Source organism: Leptodactylus fuscus, chromosome 4 (assembly GCF_031893055.1).
Source record: "Leptodactylus fuscus isolate aLepFus1 chromosome 4, aLepFus1.hap2, whole genome shotgun sequence".
Classification (NCBI taxonomy): Eukaryota; Metazoa; Chordata; class Amphibia; order Anura; family Leptodactylidae; genus Leptodactylus; species Leptodactylus fuscus.
This window is the reverse complement of record NC_134268.1, coordinates 119,312,720-119,339,712: the sequence shown is the minus strand read 5'-3', so window position 1 is coordinate 119,339,712 and position 26,993 is coordinate 119,312,720. Positions and strand designations below refer to the sequence as shown.

The window sequence follows — 26,993 nt, the reverse complement described above, 5'->3', positions numbered from 1 at the left end:
ACATGTACGGTCTAATAAGTATGTATGCTGCAAAGCTGCCTCTTTTGAGGCAATGTCTCCTACACTTGAAAGGATTCATTTGCCAATAGTTTTATTTGATTAATGGTATTTATCTGGTATAAGCCTTGTGTGACTTGAAAGGGAACATTATACCAGAAAATATTCAAATTTTTTAAAATCAAGTTTTTAAGGTGAACTTATTGTTTTAAGAATTTTGATGGTATTGTAAAGAATTTTTCATGTCATCTACTTCCTTCCTTGCACTCTGCGTGTTTAAAAAGAAAATCTCTCATAGATCTAAATCCTATAACTAAATGCTGTTAATGAGCAAGGTGGCAGTCTCCATAATCATGTATAGAAAATAGAATGAAAAAAATCCTCAAGCAGAAAATAAAAACTGATTGGAAATAAACCGAATATATGTTTCATTAAAAAAAACAAAAACATTCCCTTTAAAAGTTAGTACTTGTAACCTGTGCTTGGCTTTTGTCTGAAGTAGGACGTAACTGATAACAAGCTTAGTCCTGAAGGTTACAGTATCAGTGGCCACAAAAGTTTGCTTTGTGGTTTCATTTATATTGTGTACAGTTCAGGTCTTGTTCATTGTTTTATGTCTTCTACAGCAAGATACTGCCAGGCCATTTGCAGTTCTGTTACTTTAAGATTTATATAGGGTATGTAGCTAATTATTATTATTAATACATAAAATTAAAGTATAAGACTATAGTCTAATATTAATATGGTACAGCATATAGATGTGCAACAATGCACATAAACTATAGGGAACATCCTTCTGATCACTTCAGATATCTTGTGATGTATGTACCTTTGGCAACCCACATATAAATAGCAGGGAAATGTCAGAAAACTGGTTGGATTGGAGGTAATGACCTGTGTGAGACAATCATGTTAGATTTCACCTTGCCTGCAGTCAGAAATTACAGCATTCTTATACAGTGACTTGCAAAAGTATTCACCCCCCTTGAACTTTTGCACATTTTGTCACCTTACAACCACAAACTTAAATGTATTTTATTGAGATTTTAAGTCATAGACCAACACAAAGTAACAGATAATTGTGAAGTGGAAGGAAAATGATACATGGTTTACAAACTTTAATCAAATAAAAATCTGGAAAATGTGACGTGCAAAAGTATTCAGCCCCCTATATCAATACTTTGTAGAGCCATCTTTCACTGCAGTTACAGATGTAAGCCTTTTGGGATATGTCTGTATCAGCTTCGTGCATCTAGAGACTGAGATTTTTGCCCATTCTTTTTTGCAAAATAACTCAAGATCAGTCAGATTGGATGGCGAGCGTCTGTGAACACCAATATTCATGTCTTGCCACAGATGCTCAATGGGATTTGGCATGCCTCCCAACCGTCTTGAATTCAACAGGACAGTCGCGGATTCCGGGTCATGTCCCGCAGTCCTGACCGGCCTGAGGTATGTCCTGCATTCATCTCATCTGCATCCCTTATGGCTTGTAACAAAGCACTGAGGCCTTCACAGAACAGGTGTATTTAGACTGCGACTATATTACACACAGCTGGACTCTATTAACTCATTAAGTGACTTCTGAAGACAATTGTGTGCACTGGATTTTATTTAGGGGGTATCAGAGTATGGGGGGGGGGGCTAAATACTTTTGCACGTCACACTTTTCAGATATTTTTATTTGATTACAACTTTGAAATCCAAGGATCGTTTTTCTTCCACTTCACAATTATCTGCTACTTTGTCTATCCCTGAAAATCTCTATAAAATAAGTTTTTAAGTTTGTGGTTGTAAGGTGACAAAAGCTCAAGAGGTATGAATACCTATACAAGCCCTAACAACCACTAACAACACTTAATGGGATTTGGGCCATTAGACACTTCTTTTCTATCTACAGGATATGGCATATGTGTCATTCTTCTAGGTGTCCAAATGCTGGGAGCTCGGTGGCTTGTAGTTAGCGCTGTAGCTTTGGGTTCTAGTATTTGCGTGGGCCCTCTCTGTTACTCCGGTTTTCTCCCACACTCCAAAGACACTCACACTATATATATATATATATATATATATATATATATATATATATAATATATATATATTGTGGTGAACATGCATGTGTGATAAAGCTGCATTCACAGACACTTAATCCCCATAGTGCTGTTTGTGGGAAATCCTTTTAAAGGGAGTCTTTCACCAGGAAGAAGAATATTAAACCATTAAAAATACATTCACGTAAGTTTGCCCTATCTAACACTTTTCCCTAATGAAAATTCATGCTTTCATTGCCAAGATATTCATTTATTTTAGAATATGCAAATGAGAAGTCTAGAGCACCAAGGGTGGCTCTGTTACTCCAAACTGCTATGCTCTAATATGCCTTGCTTCCCCCATCCTCCCCTTCCTTCTGTGAGGGACAGGACTAGTGAGCTATGCTGAAATATTGCTATGCTGGCGTATCATAGCAGTTTGGAGCAACGGAGTTGCCTTTCATTTTAAAGCATACCTCCAGTTCTAAACACATTTTAGTAAATAAATAGAACATTATATAAGAAATTTGTACTTTATCTTAGAAGGGTTTGTCAAGGGTAAACTAAGAATTAACCCCTAATATAAACCCCCTCACACTACTTAACTTCTATTTCACTTCTATTAACCACTTCGCGACGGCTTGGGCTTTTTTCAAAAACTATGGAGTCAAAATACTCACTATACCCCTCAATGAATACCTCAAGGGGTCTAGTTTCTAAAATGGGGTCACAATTTGGATGTTTCTATTGTTTGGGCACCTTGAGGGCTCTGCAAATGGGACATAATGCCTGATAATGATTCCAGCAAAATCTGGCCTCCAAAACCCAATTAGCGCTCTTTCCGTTCTGAGCGCTGCCATGTGTCTGTATATCAATATACCAGAACATATGGGGTATTGTTGCATTCAATAGAAAGTGTGTAGCAATATGTGGGTTGCAATTACTCCTTTAACGCCTTTTGAAGATGAAAAATTGGGGGCTAAAGTGACATTATATTAGAAAAAAAATCATTTTAAATTTTCATGTCTCTTTGGTAAAAAAAAATAATCTGTGAAACACCCATAGGGTCAAAGTGCTCACTATACCACTGGATACATTCCTTTGGGGGTCTAGTTTTCAAAATGGCGTCTTTTTTTTTTTTTTTTTTTTTGGGGGGGGGTCCACTGTTCTGGCACTTCAGGGCCTCTGCAAATGCGACATGGTGCCTGAAACAGTTTCCAGCAAAGTCTGCCCTCCAAAATCCCAATAGTGCTCCTTCTGTTCTGGACCCTACAGTGTTCCCATACATTATTTAACATTCTCACATGGGATAGTTTCATGCTTGGGGGAAATTGCTTAATAGAATGTAGAATGTGTTTTCTCCTTTAACCTGTTGTGAATGTGTAAATTCTAGGGCTAAATGAATATATTGGTGAAAAAAAAATTAAACTTGTAAATTTGACCTCTACTTTGTTTTAGTTGCCTTGAAATGCTGAAAGAGTTAAGAAACTTCCTAAATGCAGTTTTGAATACTTCCAGGAGTGAAGTTTTTAGAATGGGGTGATTTATGGGGGTTTCCATTAGAGAGGCCTTTCAAGACCCCTTCAGAACTGAACTGGTCCCTTGAAAAATGTGTGGTGAAAATATTCTTAAAAATTTGGAAAATTACTTTTAAGCCTTATAACCACTGTTCCCAATAGTGGGCAGCCGCTCACCTATTGCAGCCGCCTCGCTCAGCCAGAATTAATGCCCGCGCACTCTGTCACAGCTCAGCTCCTTGCTTTGCCGCTGCATTCCGGCTAGTCACTGTGTAGACGCGATGTGATGCCGCGACTTTTCAAAAGTTGGGAGGTATGCACTCAGGAGGACAGGCAGCAACCAACGGTTGTTTAATATGGCACCCGCCATATTACTGTCTGTCCTCCTGAGTGCCAGGTCGGCCCGTCACTTTCTTCAGCACCAATCTGTGTGTGGGGGAGGGGGTGACTAAGGAAGGATCATTATACTATCTATACACTAGATTAGCGTTTTCTTGTTTACTACTGGTGGTACTGTTTGGCCATCAGGTCGCCCATCATTGACGGAGCCTTGCCCAGCTCACTAGCTGTTCCGCTCAGCAGCTTCCAGGGCTTAGAGGGAACATTGCTTATAACATCTGAAAAAAATGAAAAGGAATTAAAGTTTGATGCCAATATAAAGCAGAGTTATGGTAAATTAAATGTATGAATTAATTTGGGTAGTATGACATTCTACATGAAAGGCATGCAATTTAAAAGTTTGAAAACTGCATTTTTTTTTTCTTCAAAATTTTCACCAAATTTCCTATTTTTTCATAATAAAAGACAAAAAATATCGATCAAAATGTACCACTGACACGGAGCACAATGTGTCACGAGAAAATAGTCTCAAAAAAATCACCATGATAAGTTAATGCATCTCAAAGTTATTACCATGTAAAGCGACACGTCAGATTTGAAAAATGAAGCCTGGTCATTTAGGTACTTTTAGACTTGATCTTAAAGAGGTTAATAAAAAAAAATATATATTTCTGATAATCTGTTGACGTTTCGTTTTACCGCTTCTGAAACAAAATGTCACCATTACTACCCCCCATCTCCATCAATAGTTAACAGCCTTCCTGTGTCCAGGAATAGCTCCTCCCTCTTCCTGTCTGCTGGTAGTAGGCGGGATAGCTTAGCTTGGAGGGATGGGGAGGAGCTAGTAGTGGGCAGGATAGCTTACCTAGGGAGTAACAGAGTGAGAGAGGAGGTGGGGTTGAATGAGAGCAAACTAGTGTGGAAGGTACACTCGAAGCTGCACAGCAGGAAGATACACTGAGTAAACAAATGCAGAGGATGTCGGGAGCTCCCAGAGACTCCCAGAAATTGACTCCAAACACTGCTAAAGGTATACTGTATGGGTGTAACCCATTACTAGAACATATATATATATATATATATATATAATATATATATATTTTTAATTCTTTTTTTTTGCCTGGAAAACCCCATTAAGGAATATGTTTCCTCCACTTTTCAGGCCACGTTTACTTTCTACATTAGCTTATGAAGGGGCAAGGGAGAAGAAGAGGCTGCCAGAAAAGCGTTAATAACTAATAAGAAAATAATTGGTGCTACTACACTCTGCTACTCTGAGCACTTTTAAAACTGCTAGGTTTGTTGATAGCAGGCTACCATTGCACAGAATGAGGCAATAACTGACAGCAGCTACTCCACTCTCCCTTCTCCGTAGAGCTGTATTTGTGAGGCTGTGTAATGTAAACAGTCAGATTTATGATAAGGGGAGGAACATCTTAATAAGCCGTGAAGGAAAGAGATCTCCTGTAATGCTATATATTATATAGTTTATGATATTAAAATGCACTTTATTTATTTATTTTTTTTTCTTAATGAAAAGTTGTTTATAACTGGAGGTATGCTTTAAGACTACTAATTTGCATATGGTAAAATAAATGTGTTGGAATCCGAGGCATAAAAAGGCATTACGTTCGGGTGAGCTTGGCCTATAAAACTGTGTTACTAGTTTAACACGCTTCACCCCAGTGACCAACTCCCTTTAAGTTCTTCTTTAGCATGTACCTTCTTAGGCTCTGTTCACATCTGTGCTCAGTCTCCTTACGGGGATTCCGTTCCCCTCTCTGCATGCGTTTTTCTCTCCGCATTTTTAGCCCTTTTCGGGTGGAAACCACACAGACCTAGGCTATAGGGTCCGCAGGTTTCCTAAGGTAACCACTTTTTTATGTGGATTCGGTTTCAGTTTGGGGAGTCCCCAAGTGGACCCCCTGAGTGGAAACCCATGAGTAGATGTGAACCAAGCCTAAGAAGACATGATCACCTGGACAAGGACAGTCTTCACCATGAAGAGATCTAGAGCTTTACATAGTTACATGGTTACATAACTTTGTAAAGATCAGGTCAAGTGCATGGTCTGTATTTGTCTGTGAGAGCAACTATGAGCAGTCTGCATACTTCCTCATGGTTAAATCACTTCTGCTTGCAACAGGAAGAACAATGTAGCTGAAATATGTACACAACGCAGTTACTACCATAAAGAGGATAGACTACAACGAATAACCTAAATAATGCAGGTTGCCTTTATTCATGTTTTTGGGCTATGTATAATAAATTATATATGATTTATAATATCATATATCATTTCTTACTTATAGATCCCTTTTACACTATGTTCTAGAGCAGGGGTCCTCAAACTTTTTAAACAGTGGGCCGGAGGCAGAGCAGATCGCACAGACTTTGGGAGCGGTGCCCTCCAATAGGTAAAGTGAAGTGCGCTCCATGGCCTGGCCCAAGCTCCCCAGGAGCTTCATTATAAATGCACGCATGTCGGCGGGGCCAGACAGAAGTGCTTGGCGGGCCACATGTGGCCCGCGGGCCGCAGTTTGAGGACCCCTGTTCTAGAGTATGTGTCTTAAGTTTAAGGAAGAAAAAAAAACTTTTTTTTTTTTTACTTGATGCCCCTCTATTGACTGTACTATATATGTACAGTATATATTCTAATGAATTCCATCCACACATTGCTGAAAAATATGCTCAGCAGAAACGCTGCAGTTTCCAGAACAGTTGGAAATCGCAGCATGTCAATTATATCTATGGAAATGCCAATGGTTTGCCTATAGGTGTAACTGAAGTGGAAAGGAAACCTCTGCAGACTCTCTGTGAAAAGCGTTGCGGGAAAAACAGAGATGCATTTTCGCTACGGTTTTTCCTGCAGTGCTTTTTTTTTTTTTTTCCTGCAGCAGTGGGGACTTTGCCTTTAAACAGGTTTGTATTGGGCAGCATAAACCTGTTTATACCATAGAAATATATACTCATTGCATGGTCTAGTGCAGGGGTCTTAAATTCACAGCCCCTGTGGCTATCGTCTGTGACCCGTGCAACACTGGAGAGACAAAACGAAGGAGCAACATGCTAATGCTCCTTGATGACATCACGATGGAGCACAGTGGTGGTATGTGAGTGTGGAGAGGAGGATAAATTATTTTATTATGTAATGGTATGGAGGACTGGCACTGGGATACTGGACAGTATTTTATCTTATAAATTATTTTTTTCTGTGTGCAGCCTATCTGCTATTTGTCCAGCCGAGTTCGAGACTCCTGAGTTAGTGCATATGTGTCCATAGAAAAGCTAGTTGATTGATCTTGCTTTGATTCTACGCCCACGTTATGTAATGAGGTCTCTGTCTATTTTTGTGACACCTCCATAAATATGGTATGTGGTAATTTCATCTACTCTGTAATTTTCATTAAGCATTGCACATACATAATTTATGTCTAGGGTTTCAACATGCTTTCAAGTTCATTGACAGTGTAGGAAAAATGATTCCCCATGAACTCTTGCCTTGGCAGTAGACGTATCCTTATGCAAATTGCATACAGTCTGCTTAATGCTGATGTCAGTCTACTCCTTATGTCAGATATGTGAATATTTTGTTTGTTTTGTAAGCAGTTTTTCCTGCTCCTCAACCTTGATCTTGTGCTACAAGATTCAGTACAGGAACTTTGCCAAGAGTCCACTCCTGAGATGGTTTCTGCTTTTCAGTTCTGTGCTAAGAAAGAGAGGGAATTGAATAATGTTTGGGATTCTGCATTTATTTCTATGGGGGCTTTGAAGTCTGTGGTGTTAGGATATATTAGATAGACTAATCTTTACTAGAAAGGACTATGTGAGCTTGTTGTCTGTATTGTGGTATGACTGCCGTGTAACCTAATAAATGTAATTGATCTCCCATACAATATTGTGTATTACCTTTCTACTATTCGACAGGAAAGAAGTTTTTCTTATTCATCCGATGAATGTAGTGAGAAGGTGACAGGCAGAGTGCTGGAGTCACGATATTTATCCCCCAGATTCCTGACCTATGTGTGGTCCAGGGTGGGTCTTGAATAGGCCTCAGCCCACGTGTAGGTCTTAGGCTCGTTACTGGCTCATAAAAGCCTGCTGAGCCTGCACTTCAGGGCAGATCCTGGGAGTGGTAGGAGGTGCCTAGGTCTGTCCTGGAGAGCTGAGTTTTGGTGAGACCAAACTGGGACTTGAGTTTTGATTGTGTGGCCGGAGGTAAACTACAAGTACAGTTGACCTGATTCTGTGTTATTTAGAGCTCTGACAAGCAGGATTTTTGTTTTGCCTTTTGCCTGACGTTAAGGCTTTATTTATTTTGCTTATTTTTGTACTTGAAGTAAAGGTTTATTTTCCTGTTTTGTATTTTTTTCCCCTTTAATAAACCTATTTACACATTTTGTCGAACTCATGCAAAATGCTTAATTTCCTTTTTTCTCCCAACACACGCAGGAAATGCAGCCATTCACCTCTCTGGCCAGAGATTTCCTGAGTGTGTTTTAAGACGCCTGAGCCACATTGGTGATGTGAAATCACCTTCAACTTGCAATGACCATTGCTCATCTGTACAGGCTAGATAATGTGCTCTACCGCTCCCTACCTGTGCCAGGACTAGGTGTCCTTTGACACTGCATAAGGACTGTTCCCTACCTACTGGTTGTATTGTATCAATTATCTCCTTATTTTTCTCACTTTGGGCTGACATTTTGGGGAGCCTCATAACCAATTCCCAGTCATTACACATAGTTATGGCTTCAAATTACAAAGATTGTCCCTGAGTACATGAATTTAGAATTTCAGAGACCACTGTATTGTCTTATGTTCTTCCAATTTACAAGTCTTTTAAAGGGAATTTCCTCAACTAAGAACTCATCCACAGGCCAGATAATAAGAATGTGATCACAGAGGGTCCCATTGCTGGGAGCTTCTGTGATCATACGTTCTGTGTCCCCTGTCTGAAAGGAGAGATGAAGAATGTATTGTTATCTCAATCAGTCTTGGAATCTATATATCTTGGAAGAACTGCTACACACTGGACCCTCATTCTTGTGCTTGGTGGAGGTCCCAGCGGTGTGACTCTAAGCAATCAGAAACTACTATTACTACTTTCTGGATAGTTAATGATGATGGGTTATGATTTTGGGAAAACTCTTAAAAAGCTATAACCAGCCATCAACAGTTTCAAGTTTCTGGGGTCTGATGCCAAATCTGAGCAGCCTCTCTTGTTCTGCAGGAGATGGGCAGACAGCATGTATTGCACAGTGAGGAATAGAAAGTTTGATGGGTAGAACCACATCTAAGTGCATGAAACCCAGACATTGTGCATGCCGACTATTTATGAAAGAAAAACAATAAGTTGTCATCAGCCGCCATGGATTCTGGTTTGATTCAGAATTTGATTTTCAAGGGTAGAGTTTATTATACATGTATATTTTTTTATTTTTATTTTTTAACTATTTTAGCTGTATATGTAGTGCTAATGTGCAGTATTGAGAACTTTCGGGGTGCAGTTGATACTCCACACATTGAAAAGACACCTTTGGCAAATTCTCTTACAACATGTAGCCTAGTTTTATGGACAACAGGAGTTTGCAGTTGGCATATGCATGTTCATTACTCATAAAGATGTTGTTTTGTATGAGAATTAGCTGAGCAATATGTGACCTATTAATGTTTCCACTTCATGAATGAAGGGTTGTTATTTATTTATTTTTTTATTACTGTATAACTATTGTGGAAGCTTACAATGACCGGACCTGAATGTTACATTGAGTATCTGTGTGTGTGTGTGTGTGTGTGTGTGTGTGTGTGTATATATACATACATATATTTTAAAAATAAGCAACTGTAGCAGCGCCAGCAAATCTGGAGATCATCCCATAAATTGCACGACAGAAACCCCCCAGGAAAAAGGGTTCCCAATAGAAAAAACTATCCGCTCTGCCTGCAACTTGTATGGATGGAAAATGTCCTTTTATTGGAAAAAGCAGTACACCACGTATCAGTCCTCACAGAAACCATTTGCACTTGAGAAAAGTCCAGTGTGGAGCGGTACGTGGTGTACTGCTTTTTCCAATAAAAAGACATTTTCCATCCATACAAGTTGCTGGCAGACCGGATTGGTTTTACATATACTGTATATCCTTGCTTTGCTAACCATAGAATTGTAAAAACCTGATACCATGTGGTAGCAGAAATTTTTACATTTGGCTCAGTGCTACAAATTCAGTAACAGCCTTTCTGTGCACATTATCTCTTGAATTATTCACTTTAATTCCTTTGGGTTTATTCACATCAGTAGTTCTGCAGTTGCAGGATATGGTTTTGCATGTATTTCAGGCTTGCCTTTTTAACTCCCCCCCCCCCCCCCCCCCCTTGGGCGTAAACTAACAAATGAGGTTGATATTGAGTTTCAAACAGAGGTTGCCCTGTTAAGAAAGTGCTTTTACTTTTTAGGACGTTTCTTTGACAGAAAATGGAATTGCTTTTAGTTGGAATGGTTTTGGAAACTGAGGAATGCAGTCATGGAGAAAAAATAACCCCTGGTACTACTATTTATGGTATATATGGTATGGCATTTATGGTATCTAGTAACTTGGCACAGTGTAGGGAAATACTTGGTTTAGTTACAATGGCTTCCCTTCTTTCCTAACCATATTTCTCTATTGAGCATATCTGAATGGATGCACTTTGTTACAAAACTTCAGTAACTGTAATTCTATCATTTCCAAGGTAAATTCACCTTTGATCATCCTATGAATGACGTCTAGGTCATGTTACCAATGGGGGTCCCATTTATCAAAATGAGTAAAATAGGAAAGTTTTCCATAGAAACCAGCTATCCATTCATGCTGCTAAGGGATGTGATGAATATAGTTGTCTTTAGGAGCCAACCCCTTCAATCCAGTATTACATTATATGGTTGACTATTGCATTCTATGGACACTGTGAAAGGATATGCTTTTGCTGTTCATTTCTGTTGTAGTTTCTTGAAAAGTAACCGTCAGTTAATAAACTGTATTTACTAGCCGCAGAGTTCCTGGAGGCCTACTCACTGGAAAAACAGGTTAAAATATTTTAATGTTTTTGCAGTTGTAGATCAGTTGATATTGTTATGGAATACAGTATAGGTGAGGTGTTGAAACCCTTCTCTAGTCTAGCTTCATCGGTTTCCTCAGGGTGGAGTCTTCTCATAATTCACCAAGATTAAGCCTACATTCACACAAGCGTTGAGTGAGTTGCTGTGAAAAATCAACATTTTTCATGACCCTATTTTCATCTAAGGGGCACTTTTTTTTTTTCCTTTTTTTTCTTTTTGCGGGGGGGGGGGGGGGATCTTTCATAGGTTTGAGTCTATTGAGGGATTCGTTGAAAACAGGTAAAAATAAGACTTCAATGTTTTAATAAACTGTCAAAAAATAGGTTCTGTCAATGGGCCCCATGGTGATCAATAGCAAAGTTTTATGATTTCTTTATCAGGCATGGTATTACACAATATCTGAAGAATCAGATTTGTTATACACAACAGGGCATGGGAGCATGTTTTATTTATTATGCTTACTTATATAGCGCCATCATATTCCACAGCGCTTTACAGACATTGACAGTCACTGTCCCATATAGGGTTCACAATCTAAATTCCCTATCAGTATGTTTTTGATGTGTGGGAGGAAACCGGAGTACCCAGTGGAAACCCACGCAAACACGGGGAGAACATACAAACTCCTTGCAGATGTTGTCCTGGGCGGGATTTGAACCCAGGACTCCAGCGCTGCAAGGTAACCACTGAGCCACCGTGCATAGAAATACATGTGACAAGTGATGTAAAACAAATTATTAATCTATAGGAGTAAACAACTAGAGCTGTTTTTATTACTTTTCCTTTGGTGACAGCATATACGAGCAGACTGGTAAAGCAATGGGGAGTAAAATGGGGCCACAGTATGCAAATCTTGTGGCCAAGCTTGAGAGTGACTTCTACCTGCACCACCGGCCTTCTGGACTACTACTGTTTCATTTGTAATATCCCAATAATTTGGAATGGGTCTAGACAACAGCTGACAACTAATTGACTGTACATTGTAGTGTTGCTTCTACACTTCCCAAATATGCCTTTCTTTTTCTGCATTGCAGCCCCATTTTTATGAGAACCATATGCAAATAAGCTGAAAAGGGCTTTTAGTGGTGGTTCTTCTGTTTGAGCTTCACTCTCTGCACCTAAGAATAAAACAACAGTTTTCATGAGAATGGAGCTGCAATGTAGAATAAGAAAGGCACCATTGGAAAGTCTTCGAGCAGACCTACAAGGTACTATCATTAGTTTCATATCAATTTTCCTGCTGACAGACACCCTTCAAACGAGACACCTAGATTATTAAGGAAAGTGCGTAACCTATAACAGCCTCACTAACTTGCTTCATACAAGATGTAAACATTTTGTGAAATGCATTGTTCCTCTTTTTTTACCCATCAGTCATATGCAATATGATTGCTAAAGCATGTTTCTATAAGTATTGTCTGAAATATCTATTAAAAGGAAAATGATCCTTCAGTTCATTTTAAGAATAGGTTCACGGTACTGTTGGAAGTCTATTATTATGATGGGGGCTCATAAAAACAAAAAAAAGTGACACAACACTTGGTAAATTGGCATTGATGTCCGTTATTATATTGTTTTTTTTTTTATTTACTTATTTTTTGGTCCGTTAAGTTACTGCTGAGGCTAATCAGCGGCATCAGAAACTGACCCCAAATCATCATAAGTAGTGACATCACATGTCCTTTGCTGAGGCCGCTGATTGTGTTCTGGGGACAACAATGGAACGGCAGGAGCAGACCACGCTGGGAGGCACTGCAGCAGTGAGATTAAGAGGAGTATCAATGTAGTCTTGATAATGATAACTTCATTAGAGGCAAATGGTTTTATTTTTTTTTTTCCGCTAGGATATATGTGTATTTGGAGCTTATAGAAAAATTCAGTAAGTTCCTTGAAAATAAAATGTACAGCTTCTTTCTTTTTCCTCACACACTAAACAATACAGGATGTTTTGTTTAGTACATGTGACTTTGACAGAACATGGTGGATGACCTTTTAGACACAATAATCACCCCAAAAATTGCATTGAAACCCATGGGATTTGTAATCTGATCCTTTTACGTTTGTTTTTATAAAATAAACTGCCACCATGTTGCATTGGAACCCCAGCACACAGATAGTGGACTTATATGGCTTATTAGCACAGACTTGGGCGGGGCAATTAAAGGGGTTTTCCCCATCTCAGTGTTTCAGCAGTTTGCATGCAGTCTGTTCTTCTCACTTCCTGTATTTCTCTCCCCCTCTCTCCCTTTTGCTGAACAGGACACAGAACACTTATGCAGGTCAGATAATATGCAGATGCTTGTACAGAATGGACTCGTGTTATCTGTGTGTTTACATAGAGAGATAATAAACTCAGCTTTATCTGCAAACTACAGTTAGCTGAACGATTGTCCTGCCTGAAAGCAGTAAGTAAGTGACGTCACTGTCCTATAGGTCCGTGGTTATAGCAACGCTGTGTAAACAATGGGAGGAATAAGTTCACATAGCAGGCAAACAAAACAGAATTTCTAAAGCAATATATTTAGGAAATGTCTTCAATTTACATAAGCTACCAGTATAGGTAGGATCCTTGAGATGGGACAACCCCTTTAATCGATGTAAACTTGCTCAACATTGATTATTTCGATCATTTTTGCTTCTGTGTCACACTGTAAAATTACCCCTTTCTTCTCACCATCTGAACCTTATCCAATCAGGATTGCTGATCTGTGAATAACCAAAATTCAGTAGCATGGTATGACAGGGCTTGTCAAGTAAAAAGGGGAGTGTCTTAAATTGTTTATGAATAGTGATCGAGTTAAAATGTTCAATTAATCACGATTTTAATTTCGATCATAATCACCCAGCCATAGCACAGCCCTTACACACTGTCAGTTATCGGGATTGTCCAGGCTTATTTTTTATCTGATCGATAAGGGGCTGACACTCTGTGCAATCATGTACAGATCTGCTTTTCGGGACACTGCAGTACACAATATGGAGCCAGAAGCAAAATGCTCCATCCATTGTCTAGCAGCCTGCTGCTTAGTTCCCATTGAAGTCAGTGGGAGGGGAGCTGCAGTGAAGGCTCCTGGCTACTATACAGTGGACAGAGCTTTCCGCTTCTGGAAAATACCAACAAAGGAAATAATTTGTCTAGGACTTGTAAAAGGAGTTGCTTAAAAGAACGAAGTATTAGGTTTCTGTTGGTTGACCCTGTTATAGACTATGTGAATTGGGTCGTATCAACTTTTTTGACTACAATGAACCTTTGCTTCTCATATCTGCCTAAATCCTGGCTATTGGGGTTGATTGAAATAGTTTTTTTTCCCATTAGCTACTGTATTTAAACCAATTGTAGCTGTGTAATGGAGACCCAGTGAGACTAAGCTAGTATTACCCTTAGGTTGTCCATTCTGCCCCTATGAAGGCCCTTAGAAGAAGGCTCCGAATAACCCTGTCTGCTTTGTATGAATTCACTTCATAATTCTAGTAAGTGCAGAGGTAAAGGGCAGAAGTCATCCCATGTCCTTGCATAGACCACGATGGTTCGCTGTTTAGATGTGCTTTAAGTAGAAATATCTTACAATTTATTTCAAGATTTAACGTGTAAGTTGAGTTGCACTTTGAAAGGTTAAGACAAAGTAAATAGTGTTAATTAATACACGCCTTTCAGGGTGTGTTTCTTGGTGTCTGCGATATGCTAAAAAGTGTCAATAATGAAGCTGAGAAACTTCATGTGGAGCTTTATCCTGCCACCAACTGTCTGGCACCATATAGGCTTTACGTGTGAATTTTACCACCTTCTTCATAGTTGATGGTCTCAGTCTCATCCTGTGAATATCTTTGGGTTCCACCTCCCAGATTAACAGAGAGAACAGCCAGTCCCATGAAAAAAAAAAAAAAAGAATATTTACAACTTTAGAAGGAAAATTGTGCTTGGGTATAAAAAGGAACAGTGTGTACCAGCTGCTCATCAAACAGTAATTCCTGTTTACTATTAAAATGACTGCAGACATGTCTGAATTTGATCAATCGTTCATGGTCTTCAAATACTTCCAACTCCACTTCGCTAGTAATTTATTCCTTACGCAATCTTCCATAATGATTCTGTAAATTTATGAGAAATCTATGAGCTGGTGGGTGGAAACTAGCTGTCATACTGTTATACACTGCACACAGTAAGAAGAGGAGAAACTGTCCCAGGACACTCTATATATAAAAATCTGTGTGTGTGATATGTATGTGTATGTATATAGATTTATCTTAATTATACTGATTTGAGTAAACCTGTCTTTCTTCCCCTTCCTGCTCAATCCTCCCCTCTCTATAGACTTCTACAAACGTTTAATCTGAGTAGTATGCAGTTTTTCTCAAGATGAATTTTAAGATGCAAGATGGTTTTGCAGAAGGGAGAGTGGCAGGGAAAGGTATTTCTGATGAGATAAGATTTCTCTAATATGATATATCACAAAGTTTCTTAGAATACACAGGATAGGTTGTCAGTAGATCAGTTGGGGTCCAACACCCAAACCCTGAACCGATCAGATGATTTAGCCACCAGAAGCCATATGCTAAATATACAGCTTAAAAGCAGGTTGTCTTTTGGAGAAGTTTCACTGCAAGCTATCCATAAGTTCTTACCCATCCATATGTACGCACTGTTCGGTGGAGCATACATGGATTTTCCGGAGTTTCAACGAGCTGTTGGGAGGCATAAACAGTAGATATGGGCAGATTACAGTGAAATCTGCAGTTTCGACTAACCATAATCTAATATGTATAGGCACTCTTTTTATTTTCTAAATTTTGTTAAAATCCGTCAACATTGTTATCCCACTTCCAAACTGAACTTCTCCTGATTCGTGATTCCTGCTCTCAAGCAGTGATACAAGGAGCAGCAAGTAAAATAAATCAAAGACTGTTCAAGGGAACAGTGAGTATCTAGCACTGCTGTGGATTTATTCGCTGATAATTTTTGGAAGCTGGATAACTTCTTTAATGATAAATATAATTTTTTTTTTTTTTTTCTCATTTGTTTTTCTGATTATTTGTTTAATTCTGTACATGACTTTGAGGGCAGCCATGTTGCCTGAGCTGCTGGTGACAGAACTTAGAGGTCATATCTGTAATCTTGACTGATGAAAGTGATCTGGACAGGACGTGTCAGTCTGTTATGAGGCTCCATGGCCAGGGTGAAAACTGCAAAATAACAAAAATTCTTTAAAAACATGTCTAACAAAAAAACTTGATTTAAACCATTAGTCACTGTGTGAAAAATACCCCAGATATCCTTGTGTAAAGTATCACAGAAAAGACAAAAATGCGTCAGAGGCTATCTATAAATGCTGTTTCTAGTTAATGGTGTTGGTGCTGTTGTTTTAAAGTGTTATCACCAGTGCTTTATTGGTGGCATGTTAACCCAGTACTCCTCTGTTGGCGTGGCGTTAGGCCAGTAACCTCTGAGGATCTGGGGGATACAGCCACTTGAAGTTATATAGCTTCTGGATTGCTTTCAATTTTGATGACCAAACAACAGCAGCACAACTGATCATTTATTTGGTGAGGGAGTTGGGGTTTACAGACTCGGGGTCAGTATCCCAGCTGTAATCATCTCTGACCAGTCAAGCCTGACAGCAGGCTCTGTCAGTGTGTCACCTATTTTTATGTGTTTAATAGACATTTTAATTAATGAAATAAAAGTGAAGTTTTAGCATTTATAGACATCCTCTTTGACACATTTTTGTCTGTTCTATGATACTTGATTTAAACCATAGTTAATATTTTGATGATCCATTCAGTTTAAATGCAATGGGGGGAAATGTTTCAACCCTTCTATGCAAGGTTTGGTGTGTGTGTGTGTTTTTTTTTTTTTATTTTATAGCTTGTCCTTAATCACTTGACCTTTCTTATGAGTATTACACTATTACTTAGATGTGAAAATACGGAAACGGAATAGTCAAGCTTTAGAATAGGCCATCTAAATGGCACTATCGGCTATGGACAATAAGAATTAGTTATTGTACTGCTGTTTTTGCTAAATAATCACTTTGAAGTCACCAGAGATGATTTTAGCTAATTACCATTAAAAGTTATATTTTATGCAAACAGTAAATGAACCTGAGCGCTACTTGGTAATGACAGGGCACTTTATGCACTATGGTTGCTCACTACTTTAGAAGAGAGCAGGCCTGTATAGGGATGCCTCAGCCTGTCATATATTTATTATAGATCCCATAAGAAAACTGGCATGACTTATATAGGAGGTCTAAACCAGTTCCACAAGCGTGCACCTGATTTATTTAAAAGACTGGAGCCTCTCGATAATTCAGTTGTGCGTTGCGCAGTTGAAGTATTGGATCTATAATGCCTGCACGGTTGATCGAGAGCCCAAGGCCTAACTCTTCTCCCATAAGCTGGTAAAACGGTCTCTCTAGTGCCTCCTATAGAGGGTAACCCTGTTCTTCTGTTTATGGAAGCCTGTGTCTTGGCTCTTCTGCAGCTGCAATTGTAAGTTCCACAGTACCCTAATATATTAGTGTACATTTATAGAATATGAATCTATAGTATTTGGTATTGTGCAGACCTAGCTGAATAACGCCAATGTCTTTTGAATCTGAATAGTTTGGATGAGCACTGTGTATATTAAGAAGGCAAATTCAGCCAAATGCAGTGAGCCTGTTTTGTCAAATGTGATGTGTAGCGCCTATGTTTAATGCCTTGTTGTTATTGTACATATTGTCATACTTTTTTCAAGTTACATTTATTCTTTAGTAGTATGTATTCTAATTTTATAAAAAGGTTTCCATAAAAAGATTTACTAATGGCAATTTCAAACAGAAGCACATTACCTTTGGTTTATTACACACCATCACGCTACTCATTGTGGAACATAATATTGTAGCACCAATATTATTTAGCTAATGCTACATGGTTAAGGCTAGGTTCACACCTGCACATGCTCTACATTCAGTGCTCCCATCCCCAAACCCACATAAAAAGTGCAGAGAGAAGTGTCTTGCAAGCAGGACTTTTCTCTCTACATTTTTCAGACAGGAAGACTGCGGACCCCATTATAGTCTATGGGAATTCTGCGGGTAACCACTGTTAAAATGTGAGGAGGTTATCACGAGAGAGGCAGTGAGTAAAGGCTAAAGTGTTTCCCTGTGCCACAACCATGTTGTATCTCATTGGTTTGCAGTAGTTTTACTTAGGATGCTGTTACCATGTGATGACACTTTGTTGACATGCTCATGTTCTACAGCTGGAGGCTCCCTGGGGTTTTCTGTTCAGTTATAGTAACAGAAAATTGGAAATCCCAACAAGGATGTATCCCTCATATGATGGACATAAACAGATCTTGATGTATCCTATTGACTACCGAGAGGTCCATCGATTATCTGCTACGGTGTCTGTCATTGTATGTACAGGACTCTTTAGGAAAACTGGAATCCTTTGTGTAATTCTACAGTTCACCTAAACACAATTTCCGTTAAACCTATATACAATTTTTGTCTTGCAGATCGCTGTCATGACACTGACTCTCTTCCCCATCCGTCTATTTTTTGCTGCATTCATGATGCTCCTGGCCTGGCCATTTGCTTTCGTTGCTGCTATGGGGCGTACGGGGAAAGAGCTTGAACAACCTATGTCCTGGTGGAGAAAGTAAGTTTTATTCAACAATCCTGTCATTCTATAAGTAATCATTTTGAAAATTTACATAATGTAAAGAGAAAAAAAAATTTGAATAACACATCTGAACTCTGACACTACCAAATTCTATAGACTCCTGTGAAAACACACTAGCATTCTGCTTCCTGTGCAGTGTGGTTTATTTCACTGTAGAGCGGTGAGCCCCTGGCTCTAGTGTGAGAACCCACACAGATCCACAAACAGAAAGTGTGGTTGTATGGTTTCTATGTAATAGGAATGAGAGGGCAACATTTAACACCACACGGCCTGTGAAAAGAAATGTCATATAAGAAAAGAGTCTACAATCCGTATACAACATACATTCTTGATCATGCCGCTCAATAATTCAGGAATCTTGAATATAATAGGGAAACTCTTAAGATTATGAGCTGAGATAACCCATCATGAGATTACCCTGATAGTCTGGTAGGACCTGGGGTCCATTATAGTTAATCAGGACTGTTGGGTGCCTTTGGTGTCCATCATGTGACAGAACAATGGAAATGAACAGCACGGATGTGAGTGTAATATTTACATCTCCAGCTGGAGCCACAGTATCGGCATCTCTAGAATATGCACAGATGTAAGCAGAGTCTAATATGCAAATCTCCAGATCAGAACCATAGTAAAATATGACACCCAAAAAATTCTTTAATTAAATTCAAACCCATTGTAGATTTTTCTATTATTTTGGGTTTCTTTAACAGTGAGAGTCATGTTCTAGGAGTCTGATAATCCAGAAATGTCGGATAATTTCTGCTGTTTGTGTCTGTCTGAATAAATGAGATTACTTCAGGAGATTTGTAGGCAGGCATTGTTGGGGTTGAATCCAAGGCTTCCAGACTTCATCTAAGTGATACAGTACACAGAGAGCTTTGCAGTAGATTTTGTTCCACGCATTTCCCCCCCCCCCCCCCTTTTCCTCGGTAACTGTTACTCATTCATAGTTGTGATACGTGACTCTGCAAGTCTTATGCTGGGGAAGATCTAGATTGCTGAGTTCGCTAATAGCTGTACACAAGCAATGGTGCCTCACATACAAGCAAAAAAAGCTTTTTTTGCCTGCTTTTTAGAGCAGCGTTCAGACAGGTTAAAACCTTTTTCAAAGAGTTTAGCTGTAGCATATGAATAAGCATACTTTTATAGGTCATTGAATATTACTAGTGAATTTCATAAAAGAAGAAAAAAAACAAACCCACCAACAACCACCTCAACAAAGGGGTAGCAGCACTATATGGAGCACTTCTTCTCCTTTTGCATTGCTCAGATTTGTGAGATGTTAGTGACAACCTTACACAAGGTTTGCTGGCGGAGTGTGTGTGTGTGTATATATATATATATATATATATATATATATATATATATATACATACACACTAGCTATAACCCGCACCTTCGTCTGCTGTCCCCTCACCCTTGCACGATCCACCTGCAGCGCGGCCCGTGGCCCCCCATGGCCGTTTCCTTGTGGCCAGCGCAGTCACCTCCCACAGTGTCGTGGGCCAGGACCCCACAGCCCTGCTGCTGCACCTCTGGCCCTCCCCTTTCTCTCCACCTGCACCCCCGGCTCTCCCCTTACCCCCCCACCCGCGTCCCCAACCCCTTTCCCCCTTTAGAGTTACAGTCACCTCCTACATCTACCTCTTCCCCCCCCCCCAGCACCACCCACCCGTGACCATGGTAACCCCCCCCCCCCTCCTTTCCACATGTTCAATCTGCCCCCCCACACACACACACACACTTACCGCCTGCCCTCTGGTGTGAAACCCGACCCCCCCCTTCCCCCCCGGCCCCCTCTCTAACCCCTACCACCAGCACCTCTCCCAAACCAGCAACCCCCCGGCCCCTACTGATCACCCATGCCCCACCACCCCTCTCCCCCTTAAGCAATCCAGCGATCCCTGTTCCCGCAGCACAGCTGACTAAGACGGCATTTCCTCTGCCGGCGCTGCTATGTTCGTGTTCCGCGCCGGCACCCGAAGTAAGCTCTGGGGCCGGCATCACGTTGCTATGGCAGCCGGGAGCCGTGCGCAGGGTCCCCGGGCTGTCGGTCTTTCGCTCCTACTGCAGCCTATGGCACGTAGCTTTCAGTAGAAGCGCCGGTTTTATGCTATGCTATACCAGCGCTTCTATTGCAGGTTATGTAGCCTGTCCCGCTCAGTATAACTTCAAAATAACTTTTTGAAGTTTTATATATTTATTTGTGTGTGTATATAATCATTCATTCATTCATTCAAATAATTTTTTTTATTAGTTTTTTTCTTTTTCAGAAAGAAATATAGCCATACAAAAAAAATCCCCGAACATTTTAGTAGGCTTTGGAGCAAAAAACAAAAGATTCAAAGGAAATGTATTGGAAGAGCGTATACTTATCATTCTTCCAGTATCTACCTCCATTTGTGAAACTACTTCTTGTCTGTATGCCTTATTAATGCAAGTGGAGAACACAAATATAGTATTTATATGACACAAATGTTTCCAGGCCAATGATAGTCAGCTGTATATGAATTCCCTTTCCTTACACAGATGGTCGTCATGTGACTGTGCTGTACGGATACTATATGACTGATGGTTGCAGAAAAACTCTCAGCACAGGATATACAGTTATTTTGCAAGAAACCCCTACAGGAGTTTATAATCATTCTTTGACTTTACGTTGCACATATTACGTTTATATCGTTTACAATTAATTCACTCTTGGAAAATCTTCAAAAAGTTGGCACTTTTTGGAGATGTCTGTTCCCCTTTAGTGTCTGTTTTAGTAAATTCTCATATTCCCAACAAAATTGAAAAAAAAATAAAATTCAGTTCTTAGAAAATGGTATTTTGCTACTCTGTTACTAGAAGTGTAAGTCAATGTGCAACTCAGTGTTACCATACTTCTAGCTAATACACGCATTGGCAATGGCCATTCTGCACAAAGTGCTAAGAGAAGTTCCTATAGAATTGTTCTTGTACATGGTGTACAAGCATTTCAGAAAATAAAAATGTCAAGGGCACTGACTGATCTCCTCAAAAGAACAATAAGTACTAACCAACCACTTCTAGGCTGTTGTAAGGAGCAGAGTGGGTAACAACTTTCAAAAGGGTAAATATGTTATGTCAAGAAGAATATCTTATCCTCTGTACGTAAGTGACTGGGAGTGCTGTCCGATCCCGTTCAGCAAGTTACTGTGTTCAGACTCAGGAGACAGACCCCAACCATTCAGCTATTTATCTTCTACCCAGTGCAAAGAAGATAAATATACTTCATGGCATAACCCTTTAAATGAATTGCATTTAGTTTTTATCTGATGAGGTCTACGGTAGGAGTATGGTGGATGTGATTTTATACGACCTACTCCACAATTTAAAAATGTGCAGCATTTCAGATATGGTTATAGGTTCTAACTTTGGTTTTTAAACCTTTGCAATACAGGTTAAAAGCTGAGAATATGGTACTCTGTTTGCTGTTTGTCCACTACATAAAAACCTGTATGTGACAAATCTGCCATAGAAGTCTGAACTTGGATCTGAACACAGTCTAGTCACAGTTCAATAGAACATGTCACTGTAGAATCGCAATTCAACAGATTCTGTATAACATTCTGGTTACTTACTTTACAAGGCCTTATTCAAATGATAGCAGGTAACCAGAATGTTAACTTGAAAAACAAATCCGACCTCCAGACAAAATCCCTTTAACTTTAATAGAAAAAAGTAAGGCTGCGTTCACACAATGTAAATTTCCATGGCTGTTTTGCACTCGAGGGGCATCTGTTTTCATGGATCCTTCATACGTTGCAGTATATGTGGGGATCTGTGAAAATAGACAAAAATAGAGCTTGACCTATATTTCGAGGGTCTGTAACAGTGAAATGAATGTGGCCATATGTAAATCTAGGCTTAGAGTAGTACGTACTACTAGCTCTTATTCAGGACATGATAGAGAACATAACGCTGCTGCTTAGCTGAGAGAACTACATACTTAGTATGTTGGTGTAGTCTATAAGGTGGATTCAGCATTTGGTCCCACAAGTATTATATCCAGCTGTTTTATCAACAGTATACAAAATGTGAGTTTTCAGCTTGTTGCTCCAGGGTAACTGAGGATCAAGTGAGAGAATTTGTAAATGCCATTTAATGTTACTTATTACTTTCATAGAAATACATGTGAATGTATCTTCACTTAGGTATGATCAGATGGTGAATCTGATCAGATGGTGACTAGATCCATTAAACCCGTTTGACTATTCTGGATACATAGATTATTGATGTTCTCTAACATTCATGGTGGGATTATCGCAACAATCTCTATGAATGTGTAGCACGTTATACGTGATCCAGCACTCTTCATTCTTATCAAGGCAAAAGTATTGAACTGCAGCCAAAAGTTAATGTGTATGCTGTTCTGATCAAGCTGCAGGCTGTAAAGTACACTTCTGGATCTACCACCTCTCATTTTTCAATCTAGGAAGCAAGACTTGTAGATTTAAAAAAACAAAACAAAACAAAAAAACCCTACAGCATTACAACTACATGTTTGTGTCCAGACAATTACGATGCCTCTGGTGTTTGGAGGATAAGTATTGCACATGATCTAAACGTAAATCTTGAACTTAGGGGCTGAATTCTCCTTCCCCCACCAAATCTATATATTTGCAGGCAGTAAAACGGTATGAAATGGATAAGTACAGTAGGTAGTACTTATTATCGCCTGTTTTGTGACTGCTTTATATCAGCCTTTGCCTTTTGCGATTATGATCAGAATAACAAATACTGCGTTTCTGTGCTGCTTCTTTTTTATTTATTTATTTTTTTGTATGTGTTCCTAAATGTGTCCATAGTCCGTCATGGTCCGGCCCATTCTTCATTTATCAAACAGGAGGAGATGTGTAGTTTACGGTAATTTAGGGCTTCCTAGTCTGAAAGAATAGCTTCAGGCCTGATCCTGAGGTTTTTGTGGACGTACTGTGTAAGTGAAAGGGTTAATTCTTGCTTAATCTTTTCTAGTTGGTTTGCTAATGTGAGTTTATTTTCTAAGCCTTGCAGTGTCCTATATTTAATGGCCTCAAAGTCTTGGGATTAATTACTGGCTCCTGCAATGTTTTTTCTCTTGTTATCCAGCCAATATGGGGATGCTTACGATGAATGCTGCATGTCACTAAATCTGGTGACCAGGGCTTGCATCTATTGCCACATGATGAGAATATTGTTCTGTTATTCATTGTGCAGGCAGAAATGGCATAAGTATCATTCACCCCACAATATCATTAGATAAGTATGACAAGTCCACGGAGCCCTTTCCTGTGTGCTATATACTTTCTCTAGGATTCCTAGTGGATATTTTTTTCCCATCCAAAGTCCTTCAGATTTTTATGTTTTTCAGGAACAGTAAGTTCATATGAATCTATTTAAAAATATTATATTTCCTTTTCAATCTATTATATTGCATTACAGATCCATACAACAAAAATCTGTATAATATGACCATAGGCATGAGCATCAAGGCCACAACCTGTGAGTTCAATTTTTCCTACACTCCAAAGAAATCTAAATATGCTGTCACACATTGTCCTGGCCACACCACAGCTGCATTCAGTAATGGGGGTACCAGTTCCCCTTGGCCCCAGAATTGCAAGTGGCTATGGCCATGGACCATGTGGCAGCATCCTTCTTGTATTGAACTGTTGTGCTGTAACCCAAAGCTGCCAGCTTCAATTGTACATAACCAGGGCTGTCATACATTGAAATGACATGGTTACTGATTTATTTAATGAGGACCTGTCAGACATATCTTTTTAGTAAATGCCTGTATTCCCCATGAAATAACAATTGGGGAGCATCTTTTCACAAAAAAAGAGATGGCAAATATTTGTTACACAGTTTAGGGAATCTGGGCACATACAAAGAAAGGGAGCTCTTATAGGATAAGGATGTCACAGAGAAGAGAACCAGCAGTAACCCAAAATCAAATATTTGGCTACTTGCCTTGATTGGTTATGTATATAAGTATAACATTATTTGCCGTATATGGTGGACATGGTTGCAGCCAGGAGTTTATTCACCAGAGCCTCATGCTGGTGGTGTGGAAATGCAATGATTGGAAGAACTTAGAGAAAATGCTAAAGCCACTGTACCATCTTTGATAGTATTATGGAAGAGCTGGAAGCCCAGTTTTTGTGCAATTGACCAAATGAGTTATTTCAAAATCTTAAACTGAATGCCTTTCATGGTACATATATCCCTTTTTCAAGCCAACAAGTGATGCATAAAAGGAAACATGCAATAGAGCTTTAAAAAGGAAACGTTGGAAAAATGCAATAGGGTCATTCCATATCAAGTGATCCAAATAGGAATATTTTTTTTACCTGACGTCTTTAGATTTTTTTAATTTTTATTTTTTATGAAGTACAACTTAAGTTAATTACAAATAAAAAGTTTTGAATTTTTTTCTTCATCAGTTAATTTTTTATAGACTTCTAAAGTTTTGAAAAAGTGTGAATTTTGGCCTGGTATGGCTTTACATTTTTTAACATATCTTGGGCTAGAATTAAGATAAATAGGTGGGAGAGGCATCATTTTTCTCAGAGCGGTACCGGCTTTCATTTGATATGTCACAAGACGATGTTTCTTTATATTTTGTTTTGGAGAAATCAAATTCAAAATTTTGATGCGCAATTGTTAAAAAAAAACGTATGTTTTAAAATTGTGAAAAAATGCATTTGTGTTACTTGTTCTTGGTTATATTTGTACAGGTTTTCAACTTGGGACCAAATTGGGATCAATTTTTTTTTTAAGCCTTGAATCATCTGATTTTATGTTTGTGTGAGCTTCTTCCTTTTTTCTTTTCAAATTACAACTTGCTGAATTCAACATTTATATGCAACAATAAAAAAAACATAAACAAATACTGTAAGTGCCAGAACAAATACATCTAAGAGCTTGTTCACATCTGCGTTGCCCTCTCCGTTGTGCAGGTTTCCGTTTCATGCATAAAACAGAGCAGGATACGGAAACCTGCAGGAGTCTTTCTCACCCATTCATTTGAATGGGTGAGAAAGCTGTTCGGCCATGAGCGGCAGTGAGCGTTTTGCGCTCTCCGCCGCGAAACCGGGTTTTATAATCCAGACACAGAGTCGGACATGCAGTACTCTGTGTCCGGATTAAAAAATCCGGTTTCGCGGCGGAGAGCATAAAACGCTCACCGCCGCTCACGGCCGGACCCGGTCTGTGCTTTGCGTCTTCTGGCATGCAGAAGACGGAAAGCACAGAACGGAGACCCTGAACGCAGGTGTGAACCTAGCGTCATCATCAGAACACGACTTGTTCAGCATTTTCAACCTGAATGCATTGAACAAACCGAAAGAAAAAAGCTGCTCATATCCTCAAGTGCGATTTTCTAAATAGTCTCAACCTAATTATATGTTAACAAGAGTACAAGAACCAATATTTCTAACACCTATTTCTACATGTAACAATTGTTTTTTATTATATCACTAAACATGTAATTTATTAAGAAAAATAGTCCAGTAGATAAATCCTCATTCTATAAAATATTAACTAATCAAAAAATTAATAGGACATTTTTAAACTACCGGCCTTTTATCATCAATTTGTCCTTTCTAGTGAGTGAAATGTAATCTTGTCCATAAGCGCTTACTAGCAATGGCCATTTCCTTTTGTGTCAAAGAGTATGTACGGCCTGTCATGGTGTTAGGCTCCACCTGAGTTAATTTTTGTTGACTTGTAAAATGTCTGGTTTTCTTGGATACACAAAGGATGGTGCTGGACCAGAAGGATGCAAAAAAGTCAATTTTATGTCTTCCTTTTCACAATCTTTGGAGATTACAGTAGCCAGCCACCAGCGCCGATCATATTCACAGGTCACATAACCAGTTATGTCATCCATTGCCAATCTTGTGCCGCCTTCTACCACTTCATGGACTTCACTGTCATTGCTGAATGTTGTTTTTATTTCTGTTTCACTATATGGAATGAAAGTGTGGTATTGCTGAGTCCCTTGGATGGGTTCTGCTTCCTGTAACCGATGTTTTAACAAACTCTCCTTCAGATCAGAAGGATAGATCTGAATTCAAGATTTTCGGAATGACACTGTAATAGTTATATTTTAAAATATTATCCCATCGCGATCCCAACTTGAATTTTGGTACAGATGTGGCTAAGGGCATAGCAGGCCCATGTGCATTTTTTTGAAATTTTTAAATAAAACGTTTTTTTTCGGAAATGCGTGTTAAAATTTTGCATTTGCGTTCACATGGGTAAAATATTAACAAAGATACTCTTGTGACATATTTGGTGAAAGCCTGAATACTTCTGAGTAGAATGGCGTTTATTTTGTTT

At 39.1% G+C, this 26,993-nt stretch overlaps 1 protein-coding gene across 1 annotated transcript in view; it reads left to right on the top strand.

Moving 5' to 3' along the window:
• The window catches only part of LPCAT1 (lysophosphatidylcholine acyltransferase 1), a 98,371-nt gene that overhangs the window by 21,240 nt on the left and 50,138 nt on the right, over positions 1–26,993 (top strand). The window contains exon 2 of the mRNA XM_075271015.1: positions 18,481–18,623. Coding sequence (XP_075127116.1) covers positions 18,481–18,623 — 143 coding nt within the window. The remainder of the gene's footprint in view (positions 1–18,480; positions 18,624–26,993) is intronic.